This window comes from Bos javanicus, chromosome 5, assembly GCF_032452875.1.
Source record: "Bos javanicus breed banteng chromosome 5, ARS-OSU_banteng_1.0, whole genome shotgun sequence".
NCBI classification, from domain to species: Eukaryota; Metazoa; Chordata; class Mammalia; order Artiodactyla; family Bovidae; genus Bos; species Bos javanicus.
The window spans coordinates 92,012,771-92,034,775 of NC_083872.1; the positions used below are offsets into that span (position 1 = coordinate 92,012,771).

The 22,005-nt window shown below is 39.7% G+C and overlaps 1 protein-coding gene across 4 annotated transcripts in view; it reads right to left on the reverse strand.

Annotated features, from left to right (window-relative positions):
• Positions 1–22,005, reverse strand: part of PIK3C2G (phosphatidylinositol-4-phosphate 3-kinase catalytic subunit type 2 gamma) — a 669,174-nt gene that overhangs the window by 106,908 nt on the left and 540,261 nt on the right. For all 4 annotated transcript variants that reach the window (XM_061417725.1, XM_061417726.1, XM_061417724.1 and 1 more), the window contains 2 exons: positions 20,252–20,408; positions 10,213–10,322 (listed from right to left, as the gene is read on the reverse strand). In XM_061417725.1, the coding sequence (XP_061273709.1) occupies positions 10,213–10,322; positions 20,252–20,408 (267 nt within the window). The remainder of the gene's footprint in view (positions 1–10,212; positions 10,323–20,251; positions 20,409–22,005) is intronic.

Below are 22,005 nucleotides of genomic sequence, written 5' to 3' on the forward strand. Positions count from 1 at the left end.
TCCTACTCCAGGGCATCTTCCCAACTTGGGGATTAAACCTGCATCTCCTGCATTAGCAGGTGGATTCTCATCACTGGTGCCACCTGGGAAGCCTATAGCCATGAAAAATAAACAAGAAGGAATGCTGGGGACACTGGGGATTTCTGGCACCATGTCTGCATACTTTGTCAGCTAAGGGACTCTGACTCCAGTGTTTGTGATGTGAGGCCTGGGAGCACTCTTTTGGGATGTCATCAACATTTTCAGCAGCTTCATGCTTGTACTTCTTGGGACAGTCATTGTGCCTGTACTACCCAATGACCCCTCATTATTAAGATTGTTCCTTCTAAAGCCCAGAGTTCAGAGAACAAGCTCCAGGCTGTTCTCTGTGAAGGGGTGGCCCACGGTGAGAACAAGAATGGACAACCGAATCCATGATGGCTTTGCATGAAGGACCCTGTCCAGTAGCAATAAAGGCCACTAGTTAAGTCAATTAGACAGACTCTCTCTGGAATTTATATGAGAGAATACTGGCCAATAGGCAAAGAGAAGTAGTATTTGCTAGGTAAAGATAAGCAGAAGAAAAGGCCTTCATTTTCAATAGAAACTGGTCAGGCATATCTGTTTCTGGAGTTTGTTAGGTGACAGTGTGAGTCCACATAAACTCTTCTCCCCAGAGATACCAGATAGAATCTAGTTCTTGCTATCAAAATATCCCACTGATGCAAATAAGTGGGTATTTTGAAGCCTGGGGTTCTGTTTTGCTTCAAGCTGCCTACAGTTTTAGCTGAAGAGCAGGAGATCTTATACTTACTATACCAAAGAATCTGCGTGGCAGGCCAAATGGATTATCTGGGAAGACATGGAAAATGTCTTCTCATATTTCTGGTGGAGGAAATAGGTAAAGTGAAAAGCAGGATCTGCATTTAGGAGGGAAGGTAGGCCGGGAAATTTATGCTTGATGATCCCGGTCTGGCCTGTGAAATAGGTTGCCTGTTTCTAAAGGACAGCTCGCCTGAGGTTTGAGAGTGACTGAAAATTCTGAAACAACCCATTTGGATGGCACTTTAATGGATGGTTGCCTTTGTTGCCTAGCAGTGGGCTCGGCAGAGATATTACATGAGAGTATCAATTTGCAGGGACTGAGTTGTGATACTTTGCTGATTCTATTCAGCAGAATGTTCGCAGCTGTAAGGGGAGTAAAACAAAAAATAGTAAGGGAAGCAGAGAGAGGAGTTGGCAATGAGGTAAAAAACCTTTGTGGCCAGTAAACCAATTTTATTTTCATTTTTCTCTAAATGCTATTCATTGTAATATGATTTTTTAATGTCACACATCCTCTGAAGCTCTTGTGATCATTTCTTAACCCAGAATGTGAATACCCAAGAGTGAAGCAGGATTCTGTATTGTTCATGAATAGAGTACTCCCTGAGAGACACGGGAAAAGCCATTTATTTCTTTCAAGTCTCGAAGAGGGTCAAGAGGGGCAACCTCTTAATGCTAATACTGTAGTCAGGATGCGGGCACTTAAGGTACCCACACATGCTGTGTCTCAGATGGCTTAGTCCTCATTCATGACCCAGATCTCTGAGTTTAGTAGTGGTGGTGGGAGAGGGTTGATTTTCATTTTAGTTTTATCTGTATCTTAGTAGAGATATCAGAATAAAAAGTGGCATAAAATACTTCTAGCTTGTTAGAACAAAGAGAACAAGGGGTTTAAATATACCAGGGCTCTCATAAGTATACCCAAGTTAATGACACTCATTGAGGCCCCAAGAGCATTGCTGGATCCATTACTGAACTTGGTTTTCTTTTTGGTAAATTATGTGCTCTATCATCGACACTTCAATTTTTTTCCTTAAGTTTTGACATTCATATAATTTCAGAAAACGTAGCTTAAGATAATATTATTTATCCAGACAAGTAAACGAGCACACAGAAGTTTTTAAGGCTTCCTTATTGTTTTCAATTCACCACCCTGTTTTTATAAATTCACTCTATATGTTAAGCATTAACAGAAGACTATTGTACAATTTCCTTTAAAATTTTAAATGTATAAATAATAGAGAGTTTAAGTAACTTCTTAACTGGTAAAGACACATAGTAACATTCAATTCAAGGCTTCTTGAACCTTGATAATAGGTTCCTCAAAGTGCTGGATGGAAAGTGTGACAGGAAAGACCCTAAACATTTGATCTACAGATAATGACCAAGGAACTTACAGGAGAGTTGAAAAGATAATCTTAAAGCATATTAAATCACTTGTAAAAAATAAAGGTACATAATTGAGATTTTAGGACAAAAGATACTACTGAGACAGGCTCTTAGAAATTAATGGGAGCGTGAGTCTCCTGGAGATTTCTCTGAGAAGAAAAGTAGAAAAAAATACAGGTTCAAGGCATCTGGTAACGTGCCAAAAGTGGGAAGGCAGGAGGTATTCTTGGCATCAGTAATCAAGTTATCCCATGGGGATCTCCCAGGCCAACCACTGTATCAGCGTGTGTGTGTACTTTAGTCATGTCCGACTCTCTGTGACCCCATGGACTGTAGTCCGCCAGGGTCCTCTGTCCATGGGATTTTCCAGGCAAGAATAGTGGAGTGGGTTGCCATTCCCTTCTCCACAGGCTCTTTTCAACCCAGTCAAACTGCCATTTCTGATATCTCTTGCATGGCCAGGTGGGTTCTTTACCACTAGCACCACCATCCTGAACCAAACACTTGGGGGACACCAGATGGTGGCACAGTACAGAGCTAGAATAATAATTCTGGGAAGGCCCTCGGTCTGCCAAGGCTCGGGGTATTCAGGAATGAAGATAGGTGCCCAGGAAAGGTTACAGTATCATCCTGCAGCCAGCATGGGCTCCGAAGAACCTCAAAAAACTGTGATCTGAATTATGAAGCAGCACAACTCCAGTGGCCCTCACATGCGAGGGGAGCATCTGAGCACAGTAGAACTTAAAACCCCACACTACGGGGCATGAGCCCCTGGATTTGAATCATGGCTTTGTCTCCTATTGGCTGTATCCTTTGTCAAATCATTTTCTTTCTCTGGGGTCCCAATTTCCTGATCTAAAAATGTAGAGAAAAGTGATACTGCCTCATAGACTTGTCATGATGATTAAACAAGTTACTGTATGAAAAGTACTTAGAACAAGGTTTGACATGTAAGAAGCACTGTATTAAATATTGGCCATTATTATATGAATTTTATACACGATGTTTCATGTTAAAATTGTATTTTCTTTGAAGATAAACTTTTTGATATATTTTAAGGCACTAGAGCTTGTTTCACATTCAGATACTTTTGGAATTGGAAATAAGTCCTCTGTTTACTTGGGAGAAACTGATTAAACCAACCAGCAGATTAACTTAGGTGATATACTAAATAGTATATAATTCAGTAATAAATTAGGCATATCATGAAATAGTACACGTTCTGTAGAGTTATAGAAGACTAGTCTGTATTAAAATAATCTGAAGAGGCTTTGTGGATGACGTCCAGAGTCTCAAGAGATGGATAGGAGTAAAAGTTAGATCAGACACCCTCCTCTTTTCTAGTAATTTTATGACTCTTAGGGAGCCATTTTTGATGAGGCTGTACACACAAGTTAAAAAGACAAAGCAGGAATGAATACATGCATGCTCAGTTGTATCCGACTCTTTGTGACTCCATGGACTGTAGCCCACCAGGCTCCTCTGTTCATGGGATTTCCCAGGCAATAGTACTGGAATGGGTGTCCATGCCCTCCTCCAGAGAATCTTGCTAACCCAGGGGAAGACTGAACTGGCATCTCCTCCATCTCTTGCATTGGTGGATTCTTTATCACTGAACCACCAGGGAAGACCTGCAGGACTGAAAGCATATTGCCAAACTGATCTACCATGACAAGAATTCATTTGGGAATAACAGAGGTGGTGTGGATAAACTTCAATAAAGACAATCAAGTTATAAGGTCCTCAAAAGTAAGAGGTAGGAAATGGCGAGTCAAAGACAATTACTGAACAGAATAATAATGTGCTGTGGTTTAGATGACCAGATGCGTTTTAAGTCTCCCAAGGAGAACAAGTTCTTGACTATAAAGTTGTAGAAAAAACTTAATTAACCGAATGTACCACATAACATCTGAAAGTGAGAAAATTAGCCTGGCAGAGAGATGCAGGCAGATAATGAGATCTAACTCACTGCCAGAAATCTACTGGCTTCAGATCCACTTCCTTTGTTTGGTCAGGTCCTCTCAATGGGAAGGGGAGATGAGTCGACATAGGCAAGCTCTCCCATCTCTACAATTCCATCCCTCACAGATCTGAGTGTGCCAGATGAAGTTGGAGGATGTGGAGGGATGAGACTCTGGCAGACAAAGCTTATTTACCTTTTTTCTATGGCCTCATCCTGAAAGAACATTCTTCATCTAATATATAGTTTTTCCCTTTGTTCTAAATGGTAGCAGGGACTATCTGTGGACTGCAGCCTATAACTGCATTGTTCAAGCATGACACATAAAATGCAGGTTGGAGCACAATCATGTTTTCAATCTCCACCTTTTCTGGCCCTCTCTTCATTCCTCCCCTATCCTACCCTGTCTCACTGACATGCCAATCGTTGTGCCTGCCCTGCTACAGCCCACTTTAAAGAAGGGCATCCAAGTCAGATCCTGATGGAATAGCCTGAGGGGACTATTTTTGGTACCAGGTGAACCTTGGATGGAGTTAACTGTAGCAAGGTCAGAAGCTTAAGTGAAAGGCTGATTCCTATTCATGAGGTCCCCAGACCTGCCCTCAACACAAATCTGGAAGGACCTTCCAGGCCTTGTGCCTCTGTTCTTCCTGAGGCAGGCAGTTAGCCAGTCCTTCCTTGGGATTTCTCATTAGTCCCTGCCCCCACTAATCGAGGCAACTTGAGAGTCCCTCATCCTTGAAACTGAGGATCTGAAACACCTCTTCAAGTCTTCAAGCTAGTGTCTTTTGCCACAGTCAACTGTCAACTAATATTTGTAGTTTTCTAAGTGGCACATAGAAGTGAACTCCTTATTGCCAAATTCAGACTTAAATTGAAGAAAGTGGGGGAAACCACTAAACCATTCAGGTATGACCCAAATAGAATCCGTTATGATTGTACAGTGGAAGTGAGAAATAGATTTAAGGGATTAGATCTGACAGAGTGCCTGATGACTATGGATGGAGGTTCATGACATTGTACAGGAGACAGTGATCAAGACCATCCCCAAGAAAAAGGAATGTAAAAAAGCAAAATGGCTGTCTGGGGAGACCATACAAATAGCTGTGAAAAGAAGAGAAGCAAAAAGCAAAGGAGAAAAGGAAAGATATACCCATTTGAATGCAGAGTTCCAAAGAATAGCAAGGAGAGATAAGAAAGCCTTCCTCAGTGATCAGTGCAAAGAAATAGAGGAAAACAACAGAATGGGAAAGACTACAGATTTCTTTTTTTTTTTTTTTTAACTTTTTTTTTTTCTAATTTTATTTTATTTTTAAACTTTACATAATTGTATTAGTTTTGCCAAATATCAAAATGAATCCACCACAGGTATACATGTGTTCCCCATCCCGAACCCTCCTCCCTCCTCCCTCCTCCCTCCCCATACCATCCCTCTGGGCCGTCCAGTGCACCAGCCCCAAGCATCCAGCATCGTGCATCGAACCTGGACTGGCAACTCAGATTTCTTCAAGAAAATTAAAGCTACCAAGGGAACATTTCATGCAAAGATGGGCTCAATAAAGGACAGAAATGGTATGGACCTGACAGAAGCAGAAGATATTAACAAGAGGTGGAAAGAATACACAGAACTGTACAAAAAAGATCTTCACTACCCAGTTAATCACGATGGTGTGATCACTCACCTAGAGTGAGACACCCTGGAATGTAAAGTCAAGTGAGCCTTAGGAAGCATCACTACAAACAAAGTTAATAGAGGTCTAGTGGAGGTGATGGAATTCCAGTTGAGCTATTTCAAATTCAAAAAGAAGATGCTGTGAAAGTACTTCAATCAATATGCCAGCAAATTTGGAAAACTCAGCAGTGGCCACAGGACTGGGAAAGGTCGGTTTTCATTCCAATTCCAAAGGCAATGCCAAAGAATGCTCAAACTACCACACAATTGCACTCATCTCACATGCTAGTCAAGTAATGCTCAAAATTCTCCAAGCCAGACTTCAGCAATACATGAACCATGAACTTCCAGATGTTCAAGCTGGTTTTAGAAAAGGCAGAGGAACCAGAGATCAAATTGCCAGCATCCACTGGATCATTGAAAAAGCCAGAGAATTCCAGAAAAACATCTATTTCTGCTTTATTGACTATGCTAAAGCCTTTCACTGTGTGGATCACAATAAACTGTGGAAAATTCTGAAAGAAATGGGAATACCAGATGACCTGACTTGTCTTTTGAGAAACCTGTATGCAGGTCAGGAAGAAATAGTAAGAACTGGGCATGGAACAACAGACTGGCTCCAAATAGGAAAAGGAGTACATCAAGGATGTATATCGTCACCCTGCTTATTTAACTTCTATGCAGAGTACATCATGAGAAATGCTGGGCTGGAGGAAGCATAAGCTGGAATCAAGATTGCCAGGAGAAATATCAATAACCTCAGATATGCAGATGACACCACCCTTATAGCAGAAAGTGAAGAAGAACTAAAGAGCCTCTTGATGAAAGTGAAAGAGGAGAGTGAAAAAGTTGGCTTAAAACTCAGCATTCAGTCCCGGTCCCATCACTTCATGGCAAATAGATGGGGAAACAGTGGAAACAGTGGCTGACTTTATTTTTCTGGGCTCCAAAATCACTGCAGATGGTGACTGCAGCCATAAAATTAAAAGATGCTTACTCTTTGGAAGGAAAGTTATGACCAACCTAGACAGCATATTAAAAAGCAGAGACATTACTTTGCCAACAAAGGTCCATCTAGTCAAGTCTATGGTTTTTCCAGCAGTCATGTATGGATGTGAGAGTTGGACTATAAAGAAAGCTGAGCACCGAAGAATTGATGCTTTTGAACTGTGGTGTTGGAGAAGACTCTTGAGAGTCCCTTGGACTGCAAGGAGATCCAACCCGTCCATCCTAAAGGAAATCAGTCCTGGGTGTTCATTGGAAGGACTGATGTTGAAGCTGAAACTCCAATACTTTGGCCACCTGATGTAAAGAGCTGACTCACTGGAAAAGACCCTGATGCTGGGAAAGGTTGAGGGCAGGAGGAGAAGGTGACAACAGAGGATGAGATGGTTGGATGGTATCACCGACTCAATGGACATGAGTTTGGTTGGACTCCGGGAGTTGGTGATGGACAGGGAGGCCTGGCATGCTATGGACCATGGGGTTGCAAGAGTCGGACATGACTGAGCGACTGAACTGAATTGAACTGAAGTTTCACTAGTGGTGGAGAACCCGACTGCCAATGCTGGAGACATAAGAAATGTGAGTTCAATCCCTGGGTCCGGAAGATCCCCTGGAGGAGGGCATGGCAACCCACTCCAGTATTCTTGCCTAAAGAATCCCATGGACAGAGGAGCCAGGTGGGTGACAGTCTATAGGGTTTCTAAGGGTTGGACATGACTAAAGCAACTCAGCATGCAAGTAGATATACACCATTGCTTCTTTCAGAGGTAATTTTACTATTAAAGGGCATTTCTGTTGTTCAGTTACTCAGTCATATCTGACTCTACAACCCCATGGATTGCAGCAGGTCAGGCCTCCCTGTCCTTCACTATCTCTTGGAGTTTGCTCAAACTCTTGTCCATTGAGTCGGTGATGCCATCGAACCATCTCATCCTCTTTTGTCCCCTTCTTCTCTTGCCTTCAATCCTTCCCAACATCAGGGTCTTTTCCAATGAGCTGGCTCTTCACATTAGGTCGCCAAATTTTCAGGGCTTCAAATTCAGCATTAGTTCTTCCAATGAATATTCAGGGTTAAGACTGAAAAAACCAGACCTACATAAAGAATCACTAATGGTAGAATTTCAGAAACAAACCAAATAGCAGGAAGGTATATTTTTGACAGGGCCTCTGCCTGGAGTTCCTTAATCATATCATATAGTTTCCAATGTTGAATGCTGAAAAAAACCCTAGAGCATGGGATCAAAGTCTTAGCTTTGGGCCCTAGTCCCAGCTCTATTTCTTACTACTTCTTTAAATCATGGGCAAGCCCTTAATTCTTTGGATCTCAGCTTTCTGATTTGCATATTTATTGTCAGAATAAATAAATAAGTAAACAATAAGGGCTCTTCTAGCTCTAATATTCTGTCATATTTCTACTATTCAACCACAAGAGCAGCCTATCCATTAAAGTTCATGAAACAGAGATTCCTTGCAAAAGTGAAATTCTCTGAGTGTTTAGAACATACATTCCCATGAACTCCCCCTAATCCCTTGGAATGGAGAGAGATTCTACAGTATACATTCTGGGAAAAGGAGAGAAAAATAATACCTGTGTGGGAAAGATTTTACTATCAGTGGTGGGAATGCAAACTAGTACAGCCACTGTGGAGAACAGTGTGGAGATTCCTTAAAAAACTGGAAATAGAACTGCCTTATGATACAGCAATCCCACTGCTGGGCATACACACTGAGGAAACCAGAAGGGAAAGAGACACGTGTACCCCAATGTTCATCGCAGCACTGTTTATAATAGCCAGGACATGGAAGCAACCTAGATGTCCATTAGCAGATGAATGGATAAGAAAGCTGTGGTACATATATACACAATGGAGTATTACTCAGCCATTAAAAAGAATACATTTGAATCAGTTCTAATGAGGTGGATGAAACTGGAGCCTATTATACAGAGTGAAGTAAGCCAGAAAGAAAAACACCAATACAGTATACTAACGCATATATATGGAATTTAGAAAGATGGTAACAATAACCCTATGTATGAGACAGCAAAAGAGACACTGATGTATAGAACAGTCTTATGGACTCTGTTGGAGAGGGAGAGGGTGGGAAGATTTGGGAGAATGGCTTTGAAACATGTATAATATCATGTATGAAACGAGTTGCCAGTCCAGGTTCGATGCACAATACTGGATGCTTGGGGCTGGTGCACTGGGATGACCTAGAGGGATGGTATGGGGAGGGAGGAGGGAGGAGGGTTCAGGATGGGGAACACATGTATACCTGTGGCAGATTCACTTCGATATTTGGCAAAACTAATACAATATTGTAAAGTTAAAAATAAAATTAAATTAAAAAATTAATAAAATAAAATAAATAAAAAGACAGAACATACATCCATTAAAAAAGTATAATTTGTGTTTACTAATTGCCAGTTGAAAATATTAGAACGATTAAAAATTAGACTCAAATAAGATTCAATATTGGGCTTCCCAGGAAGGTCAGTGGTAAAGGATCTCTCTGCCAATGCAGAGAATGCAGGAGATGCAGGTTTGATCCCTGGGTTGGGAAGAACCCCTGGAGGAGGAAATGGCAACCCACTCCAGTGTTCTTTCCAAGAAAATCTCATGGACAGAGGAGACTGGTGGGCTATACAGTCCATGGGATTACAGAGTTGGACACGACAGAGTGACTGAATATACACACAAGATTCAATATTAAGAAATTACAGGAAAGAGCACTGTATTTCTCTACTTAAAATGTTTACTAGGGTAATGATTACAGCTAATGTTTATGGAGCATCTAAAATCTGCTAGCACTTTTTCTATCCTTTCAAAAATTAAAGTTCAAAAGATTTTTGTATTATAAAATGAACCACCCACTTGACAGATTTGGAATCTAACTGATAATCAGCGTATTGTGCCCAGACTCTTATCTTCTTGTTCACTAGTGCTTTCCCAGACAGGCTTAATAAAAACTAGATTAACAACAGAAGATAGTCACCAAATATTCCAACATTTGTATTGTCTTAGAGATGAAAGTAGTGAGTCCATATTCCATCATAAATCTTTTTCCAAATTGTTTTTCAGGACATAGTTCAAGTAGAACAACCAATTTATTTCTGTCAGCTCTCTGACCTCTTTACTGAGTAATGTGTTACATGTAGAGGCTGGTTAGCAAACAATAGCTTTTGCTACAGAAATGCTGACTAAGGCCTCCTGCTAGACAGTCTGCATTGCTGCTTTTCTGTCCCTGTGGAAAAGACACAAGCTTGTTGTGGAAATGACAGCTTTATACCCATGACTGTTCACCCTAAGATCATCACAAATGTGAGATATGTCTGTATACAAGAATACATGCACACTCATACATTCACAGCTAGTCTTACTTGGTAAAATGACTTGTTGCTTCCAGGTCTGTATCTTGTGGACGAAGATTATTATACACATATTTCAGGTCTTGGATTCCGCTTAGCTCGGGCAATCCTGCATGTAACATCTTAGCAAAACAAAAACACACAAACAAAACAAACAAAAAAAATCTCAATAAATATAAATAAAATCTCCATTCTTGTCTTCTGTAGAAGAGGCATGTTCAGCAAGAGAAAACAGAAATAATAAGAGCTCTAGTGTCCGAATTTCTGGATCCATGATTTAAAATCTAAATGATCTGGAATTTTCTCCTTTTTAAAGTGGATGTAAAAATACCCAACATGTTCTGGGAGAATCAACTAGTAATGATTAAGAAAGAGCTATACATATAAATTATAGCACAAAAATTATATCACAATACCTATTTTTAAGAAGAAAAACTTAATCCCTCCAAACATGTAAGTGAAGCATCCAGGTCAAATGGTGTGTAAGGAAAGAAAAAAACTCATCTTTTTGTTGCTTAATCTTATGCCCCATTCCTTTGCTTTTTAATCTTGTGTTCTTTCATGAATCAATGACTCTTACTATAAGAACATATTTTTCCCTAGTTAAGTGGTGACTGAATTTATTAAAAAATATTAAAACAATGAAACAAAGATTAAACCATACTAAGTTTCAGGTATTTTTTTTTGCCAAACTTTGGGAAAATGCTCTGTTTAAATTATAGTGCATATTGAAGGGGTAATACTCTCTTTAGTTATAGGCAAACATCTTAGAAAAAAAATAGATCTTTGAGATAAATGTGAGCTCTGAGAAAAAAAAGAATGTCATCAGTATCTCATGACTAAAATAAAGTACTTCCTGCTCTGGAATAGAGGAAGGGAAGTTAAGAACAGTTGTGGGAAGTTAAGAACAATGCTGTTGATCCTAAAAATAAAGAAAAGACTGAAGAACTTCCTGAAGGTCCAGTGGTTAAGGCGTTGCCTTCCAATGAAGGGGGTGCAGGTTTGATCCCTGGTTAGGAAGATAATTGGAGAAGGCAATGGCACCCCACTCCAGTACTTTTTTTTTTTTTTCCCACTCCAGTACTCTTGCCTGGAAAATCCCATGGATGGAGAAGCCTGGTAGGCTGCAGTCCATGGGGTCGATAAGAGTCAGACACAATTGAGCATCTTCACTTTCACTTTTCACTTTCACGCATTGGAGAAGGAAATGGCAACCCACTCCAGTGTTCTTGCCTGGAGAATCCCAGGGACGCAGAGCCTGGTGGGCTGCCGTCTATGGGGTTGCACAGAGTCGGACACGACTGAAGTGACTTAGCAGCAGCAGCAGTAGGAAGATAATATCCCATATGCCTTGTGGCCACAATACTAAAACATAAAACAGGAACAATACTGTAACACATTCAATAAAGACTTTAAAAAGGGTCCACATTAAAAAAAAAATCTAAAAAAAAAAAAAAAAGAATAAACTGAGTGTGGCTATGGAGGATGGCTGAAGTTGTGACTGACTTGATGAAGTTCAAGTGGAAAAAAATGGATTTGAAACTATTTTCCCTTCCTACTCTTTACACATAGGCTGAGGGACAAGCATAAATAGATGGACAGAGAAGAGCAAGATATCTTCCATTTGTTCACAGACAGAGATCCAAGACAGATTTCAGGAACATTGGGTATCCTGTGGGTGAGTGACAAGAGATGGGGCTGAAAAGGCTAAGAATGTGGGATGTTTTAGCAATAGGAAATATTCTGTATGCTATGCTATGCTATGCTAAGTCACTTCAGTCATGTCCGACTCTGTGTGACCCCATAGACGGCAGCCATCAGGCTCCCCCGTCCCTGGGATTCTCCAGGCAAGAACACTGGAGTGGGTTGCCATTTCCTTCTCCAATGCATGAAAGTGAAAAGTGAAAGCGAAGTCACTCAGTCGTGTCTGACTCTTAGCGACCCCATGGACTGCAGCCTACCAGGCTCCTCCATCCATGGGATTTTCCAGGCAAGAATACTGGAGTGGGGTGCCATTGCCTTTTCCAAAATATTCTGTACTTTATCCTAAAGGCAAAGAAAGCTCCTTTCATGTTTATATATGAGTATAAAAAGAATGAATTGTGTTTGAGAAAGATCATCATGGTTACATGTGAAAAATAAAGTGGGGCCAAATAAGAGGCTAGATTGGAGACTGCTGAGGAATGAAGAAAAGCTACTAGAGTTTAATTATACCTGCTGCTGCTACTGCTGCTAAGTCGCTTCAGTCATGTCCGACTCTGTTCGACCCCATAGACAGCAGCCCACCAGGCTCCCCCGTCCCTGGGATTCTCCAGGCAATAATACTGGAGTGGGCCGCCATTTCCTTCTCCAATGCATGAAAGTGAAAAGTGAAAGAAGTCGCTCAGTCATGTGCGACTCTTAGCGACCTCATGGATTTCAGCCTACCAGGCTCCTCCATCCATGGGATTTTCCAGGCAAGAGTACTGGAGTGGGGTTCCACTGCCTTCTCCGTTAAATATACCTAGGGGATAGAATTGAGAAAACTGGGTGGTTGACTGGATATATTTGGCAGACTGGGTGGGGCCTAAAGCATAAATACAGATTTGGGGGTTATTAGCATACAGATATTGGAGAAGGAAATGGCAACCCACTCCAGTGTTCTTGCCTGGACAATCCCAGGGACGGGGGAGCCTGGTGGGCTACCGTCTATGGGGTCGCACAGAATCAGACATGACTGAAGCAACTTAGCAGCAGCAGCAGCAGCAGCAGCAGCATACAGATAGTAATTGAAACCATGGGAATGGATTAGGTTGTCCTGGGAAGTTGTTAGCTGTCTTTCCCTGTGGATGACCGAGCATCTTAAATTCATGATATCTAAAGTTGAGCAAATTTTCTTCTATAACTCTCCCTCCTGCTTCTTATTTCATATCTCACTGCCACCATTGTCCAAATAACAAGAAGTGAACGTGTTAGTCACTCAGTCGAGTCTCTTTGTGACTCCAAGGACTGTAGCCCATCAGGCTCCTCTGTCCATGGCATTCTCCAGGAAAGAATACTAGAGTGGGAAGCCATTCCGCTCTCCAGGGGATCTTCCTGACCCAGAGCTCAAACCCAGGTCTCACACATTGCAGGAAGATTCTTTACTGTCTGAGACACCAGGGAAGCCCATAGTAACAAGAAATTCATATCTTGTTTGAGTTTCTCTTCTTCCTGATTCCCAATGACAATCCTCCATTGCAATTATTGTTCCAGCTCAGCTCCCCATCTTCATTTGCTTAGATAACTTGAATAGCTTTTATTTCTGGCTCTTCAATCCTTATCTAATTACATAATTTCTAAGTTATCTGTCTAAAATCCAAGCTACATGGATTTTAGTATGATGGTACTTCCTTTATCAAAAACAAAGACACTCCTCGGTTCTCAGATGGCTATATCTCAGGTGGCTATATAAGTCCAAAATTTTCATCCTGGTCATAAATGACTCTTAATCTAACTGTGATATAACACTTCAACCTTACTGTCTACATAGGCCTCCACCTGTGCCACAGACCGGGTGTACTTGGTCACCTCCATTTCTAACACATGTCATGCCCATGGTCTTTAAGCCTTCACACATACTTATGATTTTCTTTCAGTCAGGATTCCTTTCCTCTCTTCCCTTGTCTGTTGAAATTCTTTTTGAAGGCTCATGTCAAATACTTCTTCCTCCTTGAAAGCACCACAGATGCTCTTGATAAGATTTCTTAATTTGCTTTCTTTGTACAGTAATCCTATATTGGCTACAGCTCTTTCAAAGAACTTATTGCTGCCTAGCTTTAACTATGTTTTGTTTGAGTGTATGTTTGTCACATTAGATTTTAAGTTCTTTGAGAACAGAAATTAAGTTTTTAGTCCATGCTGAACTGTCTATATTGCATAACATGGTGCTTTGTAGTTAGAACTTAATGAATGTCTGAATTAATGAATGCATGAGTGAATGAAAAAATATCTGACCCTGTGAGGCATTGAAAGCCTACAGATAGAACTTCAGTCCCAACTAATAAACTTAAAATCAACCATAGGGAGATACATTGCAGAGCAACTAAAACCTAGATTAGGTTCTATCAGTTCTGTACTTCAGAGTTCCAGAGACATGTGTGCACTTATTGTGTCAGTGTCCCCCTTTAACACACTATGACTGACTGTTTGCTATGAACACCTAAAGCTGAATTCCTTTCTAGTTTCTCTGAATATTCTGAATTCACACATGCTCCTTTAGGACTATGTCAAACATTTCCTTGGGAAGTAGACCTTATACTTACCCTTCCTACACACACACACACACACACACACACACACACACTGGTCTGCCAAGTATAGATGACTTCAGATCCAAATTCTCTCCCTTTCATGTGGCTGATTAAAGGAAGCAAGTGCTAACTTTGCCCTTGTTGATGGGCTTAATACCTTAGAAAGACGGCTTTTAGTGTTGCAACTCTGCACGTGAGAGTAAGGACGGTCTCAAACGTGGGTGCACTTAGCCAGGTCTGTTCACTGGCCCACAGAGATGTGGTTCAAGTGCCTGCCAGCTTAGATTACATGGGTCAAAACTGTAGGGCTTCCCCGGTGGGCTCAGTGGTAAAGAATCTGCCTACAATGCAGAAGATGTGGGTTAGATTGCAGGGTTGGGAAGATCTACTGGAGCAAGAAATGGCAACCCACTCCAGTATTCTTGCCTGGGAAATCCCATGGAAAGAGGAACCTGGCAGGCTAAAGTTCACAGGGCCACAAGAATTGGACATGACTTAGTGACTAAATCATCAACAATAACCTTAACTGGAGCAATAAGAAAGAGAAAGGGTGGCTAGTACAGATAAACAGATAAGTTCCTTCTTAAAACATGGGAACATTAAAATTTTTTTTTAAATTCTGTTTTTCTCTTACTGAGTCCAAATCTGTCTTGATAGTTATGCTTCAGAAAGCAGACACACTTTGCCACCACGTAGAGAAGTTAGAAAGATTTCTGCTGGGAAATATTGGATATAAAAATGGGTGTGATAAACATTTTAAACTGGGTGAATGGTCCCTATGTTCTTTGGGAGCCTTCCATAATGACTGCTATTGATTTTTTAATAAGAGAAAAGCTGATGAAATACAGGCTTTTATGTTAGTGAATCCAGCCAGCAACACTCTTGGGTCTCTACAGATGTTTTGCTTTTAAGCAAGATGGGAATTTCATGGATTATTTTTCCCCAGCTTTTCCCAGGAGTAAACAAAAAGGACTGTGAATATCTGGAAATGGGCTGTTCTCTACCAAGGATGAGCAATGAACTCCACAGCAGACACCAAATGTTTGTGTCTTATAATCCTTTGTTATTGACCATTCATGGAGGGCAGAATTTATGACTCATGTCAAGTACTTCTCAAGTCGTAACTAGGTTATGGCACAGTAGATTAAGTTCTTTTTGAGTAAGTTAACACAGAAAGAGTCATTTGAGAGAGAGTTGAGGGAAATATAGATTATACACAGAGGTAGAAAGTAACCCAAAAGGAGTCCATGTGTAGGCCAGAATTGGAATGGAAAAAAAAATAGCTTGGGGTGAAGAGAATGGGATTGATATGTACACACTACTATATATAAAATAGCAAAGGGAACTCTACCCAATACTCTGTGGTGACCTAGACGGGAAGGAAATCCAAAAAAGAGCAAAAAGTCAGTGTTAGTCGTTCAGTTGTGTCCAACTCTTTGCAACCCCATGGACTGCAGCCCACTAGGTTCCTCTGTCCATGAGATTCTCCAGGCAAGAATATTGGAGTGAGTTCTATTCCCTTCTCCAGGGATCTTCTCAACCCAGGGATTGAACCCCAGTCTCCCACATTGCAGACACATTCTTTACCATTTGAGCCACCAGAGATGCCCACTAAAAATGTCAACAGAGTGTATATATGTATATAGATAGCTGATTCACTTTGCTATATGGCAGAAGCCAATACAACATTGTGAATCAACTATACTACAATTAAGAAACAAACAAAAAATCCCCAGAGGTTGGCACTGGTACTGCAGTTCTTCTGACAAAGGATACTTCTTTTTCCAATAGACTATAAACTCCATGGGGACAGAAATTCTGTTCATCCCTTTACAGATATATCTCCAGAGCCTAGCACAGTGACAAAGATGCAGCCAAAATTCAACAAATATTTGTTGAGTGATAGAATAGATAACTAAATGCTGTAAAACAATCTTCTGTAAATTTAAATTTGGTCTTTATTTTATAAGAAGAAGATATGGTCTTGAAACCTTTACTGATGCTTTATTTACCTACAGAACCCCATAAGAAAGAAATGTGAAGAGTAGAGAATCAAGAGGTAAGTAATCAGAAACAGACATATAACATTGCTGTTTTACACATGTGTGTGGGGTCACAAAAGAGCCGGAGACGACTTAGTGACTAAATAACAACTACGTTCATTTGTCTAATTGGTCTGTTTCCCAGGTGGGACTCAGTGGTAAAGAATCAGCCTGCCAATGCAGGAGACATGGGTTCGATCCTTGGGTCAGGAAGATCCCCTGGAGCAGGAAATGGAAACCCACTCCAGTATTCTTCCCTGTAAAATTCCATGAACAAAGGAGCCTGGCACCAGGGCTACCGTCCATGGGGTCACAGAGTTGAACACGACTGAGCACACATGCACACACTAATTGGCCCACATTGCATCTGATCTCTGTTTCAATTTCTGTAAAAGTCTAAATCTCAGATTATAAGATTAATCTGAATTAGTATCATTCACTGCCAATTTTTCTTCCTTAGCCTAAAAGTCACAGTTGAATAATTAAAACAGGGAATTTTTTTGCAAATACTATTTACTAGTATCCTTCAATGTCTGATTTCAATGTTATTTTATGAAAAATTATTTGACTACCTGAATAAAATATCACATATCTACTTCTTTAGATGAAATAACATTGTATATACTCTTTAATGACTATTTAATATATTATGACCCACATGATAAAAGTTTTCTTTTTAGGTAAGTGGAAATGATTATTAAACAAAAGAAAAAAGCCCACCAATACCTTTTAGAATCCTTTTTTTTTTCTTCAAAAGGCTGTTCTTTCACATTATTTTAACATGCTTGTCATTCAGCATAATTTTACTATCAGCTAAGAAATAGTATAAAATGATATTTGTCCTTTTCTGCTTTGGGTTTATTTTTGAAATGTCTGTGACTGGTGGAAGCAGTTGTTAGAATATGTTACTCTCAGTCTTAGTAGGCAGTTACTTACACGTTTTAGACATTTAGAAATGCTGGATACCTAATTTGCTTGTGTACATGAATTTTGTCTTCCTTACTAAATTGAAAAATTTGAGACTGACAAGATCTAATATGTTAATGTATTCTCCATAGTTTCTGGCATTTAGTAAGTACTCAAGAGTTTATGGATTCATGAGCTAAACCCCACTAGAGTGTAAACATTGATATCATCTGGATTTTTACTATGAAATGGATTCAAGGTCATGGACTCAGTCCTTGTAGAGTTCTACCTGTGGCTTGAATACAATGAATTATAAACCATCTCATGATTATAATATGACCTAATATAATTGGGAGATAGAGTAAAATTCTACCAGTATGAATCACTGGCTATTACTGGAAAGTCAGTTTGACTCTGGAGATGGACAGAACCGTATATATCCAGTTTACATGTGAAGTAACCAAAATGTCTTTCTATATGAAGGACTACATGTTTATAGAATATTTAGAAATCCATATTTTCAAGACAGAGAGGAAAGAAGTAAGGTCCATATGTTGTTTGAAAAGTGAAACAAGAATCAAAATCCAATCTTCACTGCAAGAAGGTCAACATTTATTTAGTACTATGCAATAGAACTAAATTAATAGAACTAAACATCTGCTTTGATGGAAATATTTTATATTTGTGCTGCCCAATATGGTATACCACTAGCTAGATGTGGCTGGTGAGTGAAATGTGAAATTTCAAGTGAAATGTGGTCAGTGAGACTAAGGAACTGAATTTTAAATTTTATTCAATGCTAATTAAATTTAAATAACCAAGTGATTAGGGGATACTTTTTGGACAATACTCTTATAGGTTAACAAGGATCTAGTGTAATAATTGGATCCTACTATAGGACAGGTACTGTGCTGTTTATATTAATTATCTAATAGGGCTATTATGAAATGTAAATCAATTAGTACGCATAAGGCACTTAGCATAAATGCTTATGCAAAATATTCAGCATTAGGTCATTTATTTATCAGTCCTACAAGGTAGATGCTATTACTTTTATTTAACAGATGAGGAAACAAGAGTCTGACTGGAGTAAGTAACATATGCTGAGAAATATAGCCAGTAAGAGGCCAACTTAGAATTCAAACCCAGGAATTCAAACCTACCCTTAACAGCATCTAGTAGAACTGTCATCTCATGGCGCTAAACCAGTTTTTTAAAATTTATTTATTTTTAATTGAAGGATGGGGAAACAATGGAAACAGTAAGAGACTTTGTTTTGGGGGGCTCCAAAATCACTGTAGATGGTGACTGCAGCCATGAAATTAAAAGATGCTTGCTCCTTGGAAGAAAAACTATGACCAACCTTGACAGCTTATTAAAAAGCAGAGACATTATTTTGCCAACAAAGGTCCATCTAGTCAAAGCTATTGTTTTTCCAGTAGTCATGTATGGATATGAGAGTTGGACTATAAAGAAAGCTGAGCACCGAAGAATTGATGCTTTTGAACTGTGGTGTTGGAAAAGACTCTTGAGAGTCCCCTGGACTGCAGGGAGATCCAACCAGTCCATTCTAAAGGAAATCAGTCCTGAATACTCATTGGAAGGACTGATGCTGAAGCTGAAACTCCAATACTTTGGCTACCTGATGCAGAGAGCCAATTCATTAGGAAAGACCCTGATGCTGGGAAAAATTGACGGTGGGAGCAGAAGGGGATGACAGAGGATGAGATGGCTGGATGGCATCACCAACTCAATGGACATGAGTTTGAGTGAGCTCCAGGAGTTGGTGATGGACAGAGAAAATTGGTGTGCTGCAGTCAGAATTGAAAGATAATTGCTTTACAGAATTTTGTTGCTTTTTGCCAAACTTCAAAATGAATCAGTCACAGGTATACATATATCCCCTCCCATGTGAACCTTCCTCCCATCTCTCTCCCCATCCCACCCCTCTAGGTTGATACAGAGCCCTGTTTGAGTTTCCTGAGACGTATAGAAAATTCCCATTGGCTATCTATTTTACACATGGTAATGTAAGTTCCCATGTTACTCTCTCCATACAGCTCACCCTAAACCAAAAATTTCTGATGATTGTACTGATTCCAACACCATGCTGATTTACAAAAGATGTATGTATCTCCTACAATTTGCTGCAGTTATTAGCATGTATGTATGTGCCCATAGGAATCACCACATTTCCCTTCCAGGAGATATTTCTATCAGATCCTTCTCCTCTCACCCTGACATTTGGTTGGTCCACTGGACAATGGAATGAAACATTAAAAATTCCTCTGTTGGCCAACAGAGAGCACCCAGGACTATGATGCATAGACTCAAATGTGCTGCTCTAGAGTTGAGTTGCTAGCAAGTCATCTTACATTTTTGACTCTCAGTTTCTTCTGGAAAATAAGCAAGTGATCAAAGGGGTTGGGAGGGAAACCAGGAAAAATCCTTGCTTGTTCTATATCATTGGGTTGCCATAATGTGAAAATGGGATAATATTTTTAAAATACTTTAAAAAAAATCCTAAAGCATTGTGCAACTGATATAATATTCTAGATTACTGTCCTTCATCTTTAATCAAAATGTACTGAAATAACCCCTGAATATATCAATATTATTGTGAAGAGAAAGGTTTGAGACGATGACTGTGAATTAATGTTATGAACTGTTAAGAAACGTATTGAAAAGATGTACAATGGTACTTTTAGTTGGTTCATTCCATTCCGTTTTGAATAGCTCTTTGGGGAACTCCAAACCATTAGCAAAGATAGACGACGGAAAGAGAGAAATAAGTGAAGCTTATTATTTTTGTTAATTCCCCAAGGGACTTACCATTTCTAGCAGGTTCAAGAGCAGCCGGCTGTGTCTTCTGACAATATTATAAGCTCGACAGCAAAGCTCCACAAAATCTTGGAAATGCTGTGGGTTTTTCCCACCCTCTGTAATAAAGTACTCCATCTCTGAAGTAAAAATAAAAGGGGCTCGGTCCCTATAAGCAAAAAAAGGAAAAAAAAGAAAGAAAGAAAAGCAAGAACAACCATAAGCAGGAAGAGAAATGGTTGAAAAAATCAAATTAGGCAATTACAACAACTTATTTCCATTTGAAAATTTTTGTTATTTTTCTCTCCACTCTAATGGATGAACCTCCATTGTAGGATGGTTAGAAAAGCTTGCTAATTATAGGTTTTGAATAATGTAACTGAGCTGTAACAGAGAAGGAAGGGCAAGTTATTTTACAAAGTTGACCTATACAGTCTCAAATAGTAATTTCAAGTTATTTTTGATGTGACTATTATCCATTAAAGTTAATATAGGGAATGTGATTTTACAGAAAATACATTTATTGCTAAAGTATGAAATGATAGAACAGATCATGTTTTTAACCTCATGGTACTTTTTCTTTTTTTTAATGGTCTTCCCTGATGGCTCAGATGGTAAAAAATTTGCCTGCAATGAGAGAGACTCAGGGTCAATCCCTGGATTGGGAAAATACCCTGGAGAAGAAAGTGAAGTCGCCCAGTTGTGTCCGACTCTTTGCGACCCCATGGACTGTAGCACACTAGGCTCCTCCATCCATGGAATTTTCTAGGCAAGAGTACTGGAGTGGGTTGCTATTTCCTTCTCTAGTGGATCTTCCCAACCTAGGGACTGAACCTGGGTTTCCTGCATTGTGGGCAAATGCTTTACCGTCTGAGCCACCAGGGAATCCCAAGGGAATGGCAACCCACTCCAGTATTCTTGCCTGGAAAATTCCATGGACAGAGGAGCCTAGCAGGCTACAGTCTTTGGGAAGACTGAGTGACTAACACTTTCTTTCACTTTCAACAAATTGGGGAGCATTATTTACAACAGCCAAGATATGGAAGCAACCAAAGTGTCCATCAATATAGAAATGTATAAAGAAGATGTGATATATATATATAATGAAATGTTATTCAGCCATAAAAAAGTATGAAATCTTGCCATTTTCAACAACATGGATGTATCTAGAAGGCCTCATCCTAAATGAAATGAGTCACAGAAAGACACATACTATGTGATTTCATTCACACATAGATTCTAGAAAACAAACACAACAAAACATAAACAGACTCATAGAATCAGAGAACAAACTGGGGTTGCCGGAGGGGAGGGAGATGGAGGAATTAGTGAAATAGGTAGAGGAGACTAAGAGTTAGAAACTTCCTGTTATAAAATAAATAAGTCATAGGGACGTAATGTACAGCATAGGGACATAATGTACAGCATAGGGAATATAGTCAAAATAATACTGTAATAACTTTGTATGGACACAGATGGTAACTGGACTTATTGTGTTGATCATTTTGTAATGCATAAAAAATATTGAATCACTATGTTCTACAGCTGAAATGAATGATGGTATTGTAAGTCAACTATAGTTCAGAACAACAACAACAAAAAAGCTAAGATATGCATGACAAATTCTTTCAGAAGGTAATCTATGAAAAACACAGATGTTACCAATTCATTGTGATATGCTTAGTAAGGGAAAAAGAGGTAGCTATATTTCATTTTATACTAGGTATAATAAAAATATTGGTCAGAAAGGAGGAAATATGACCAGA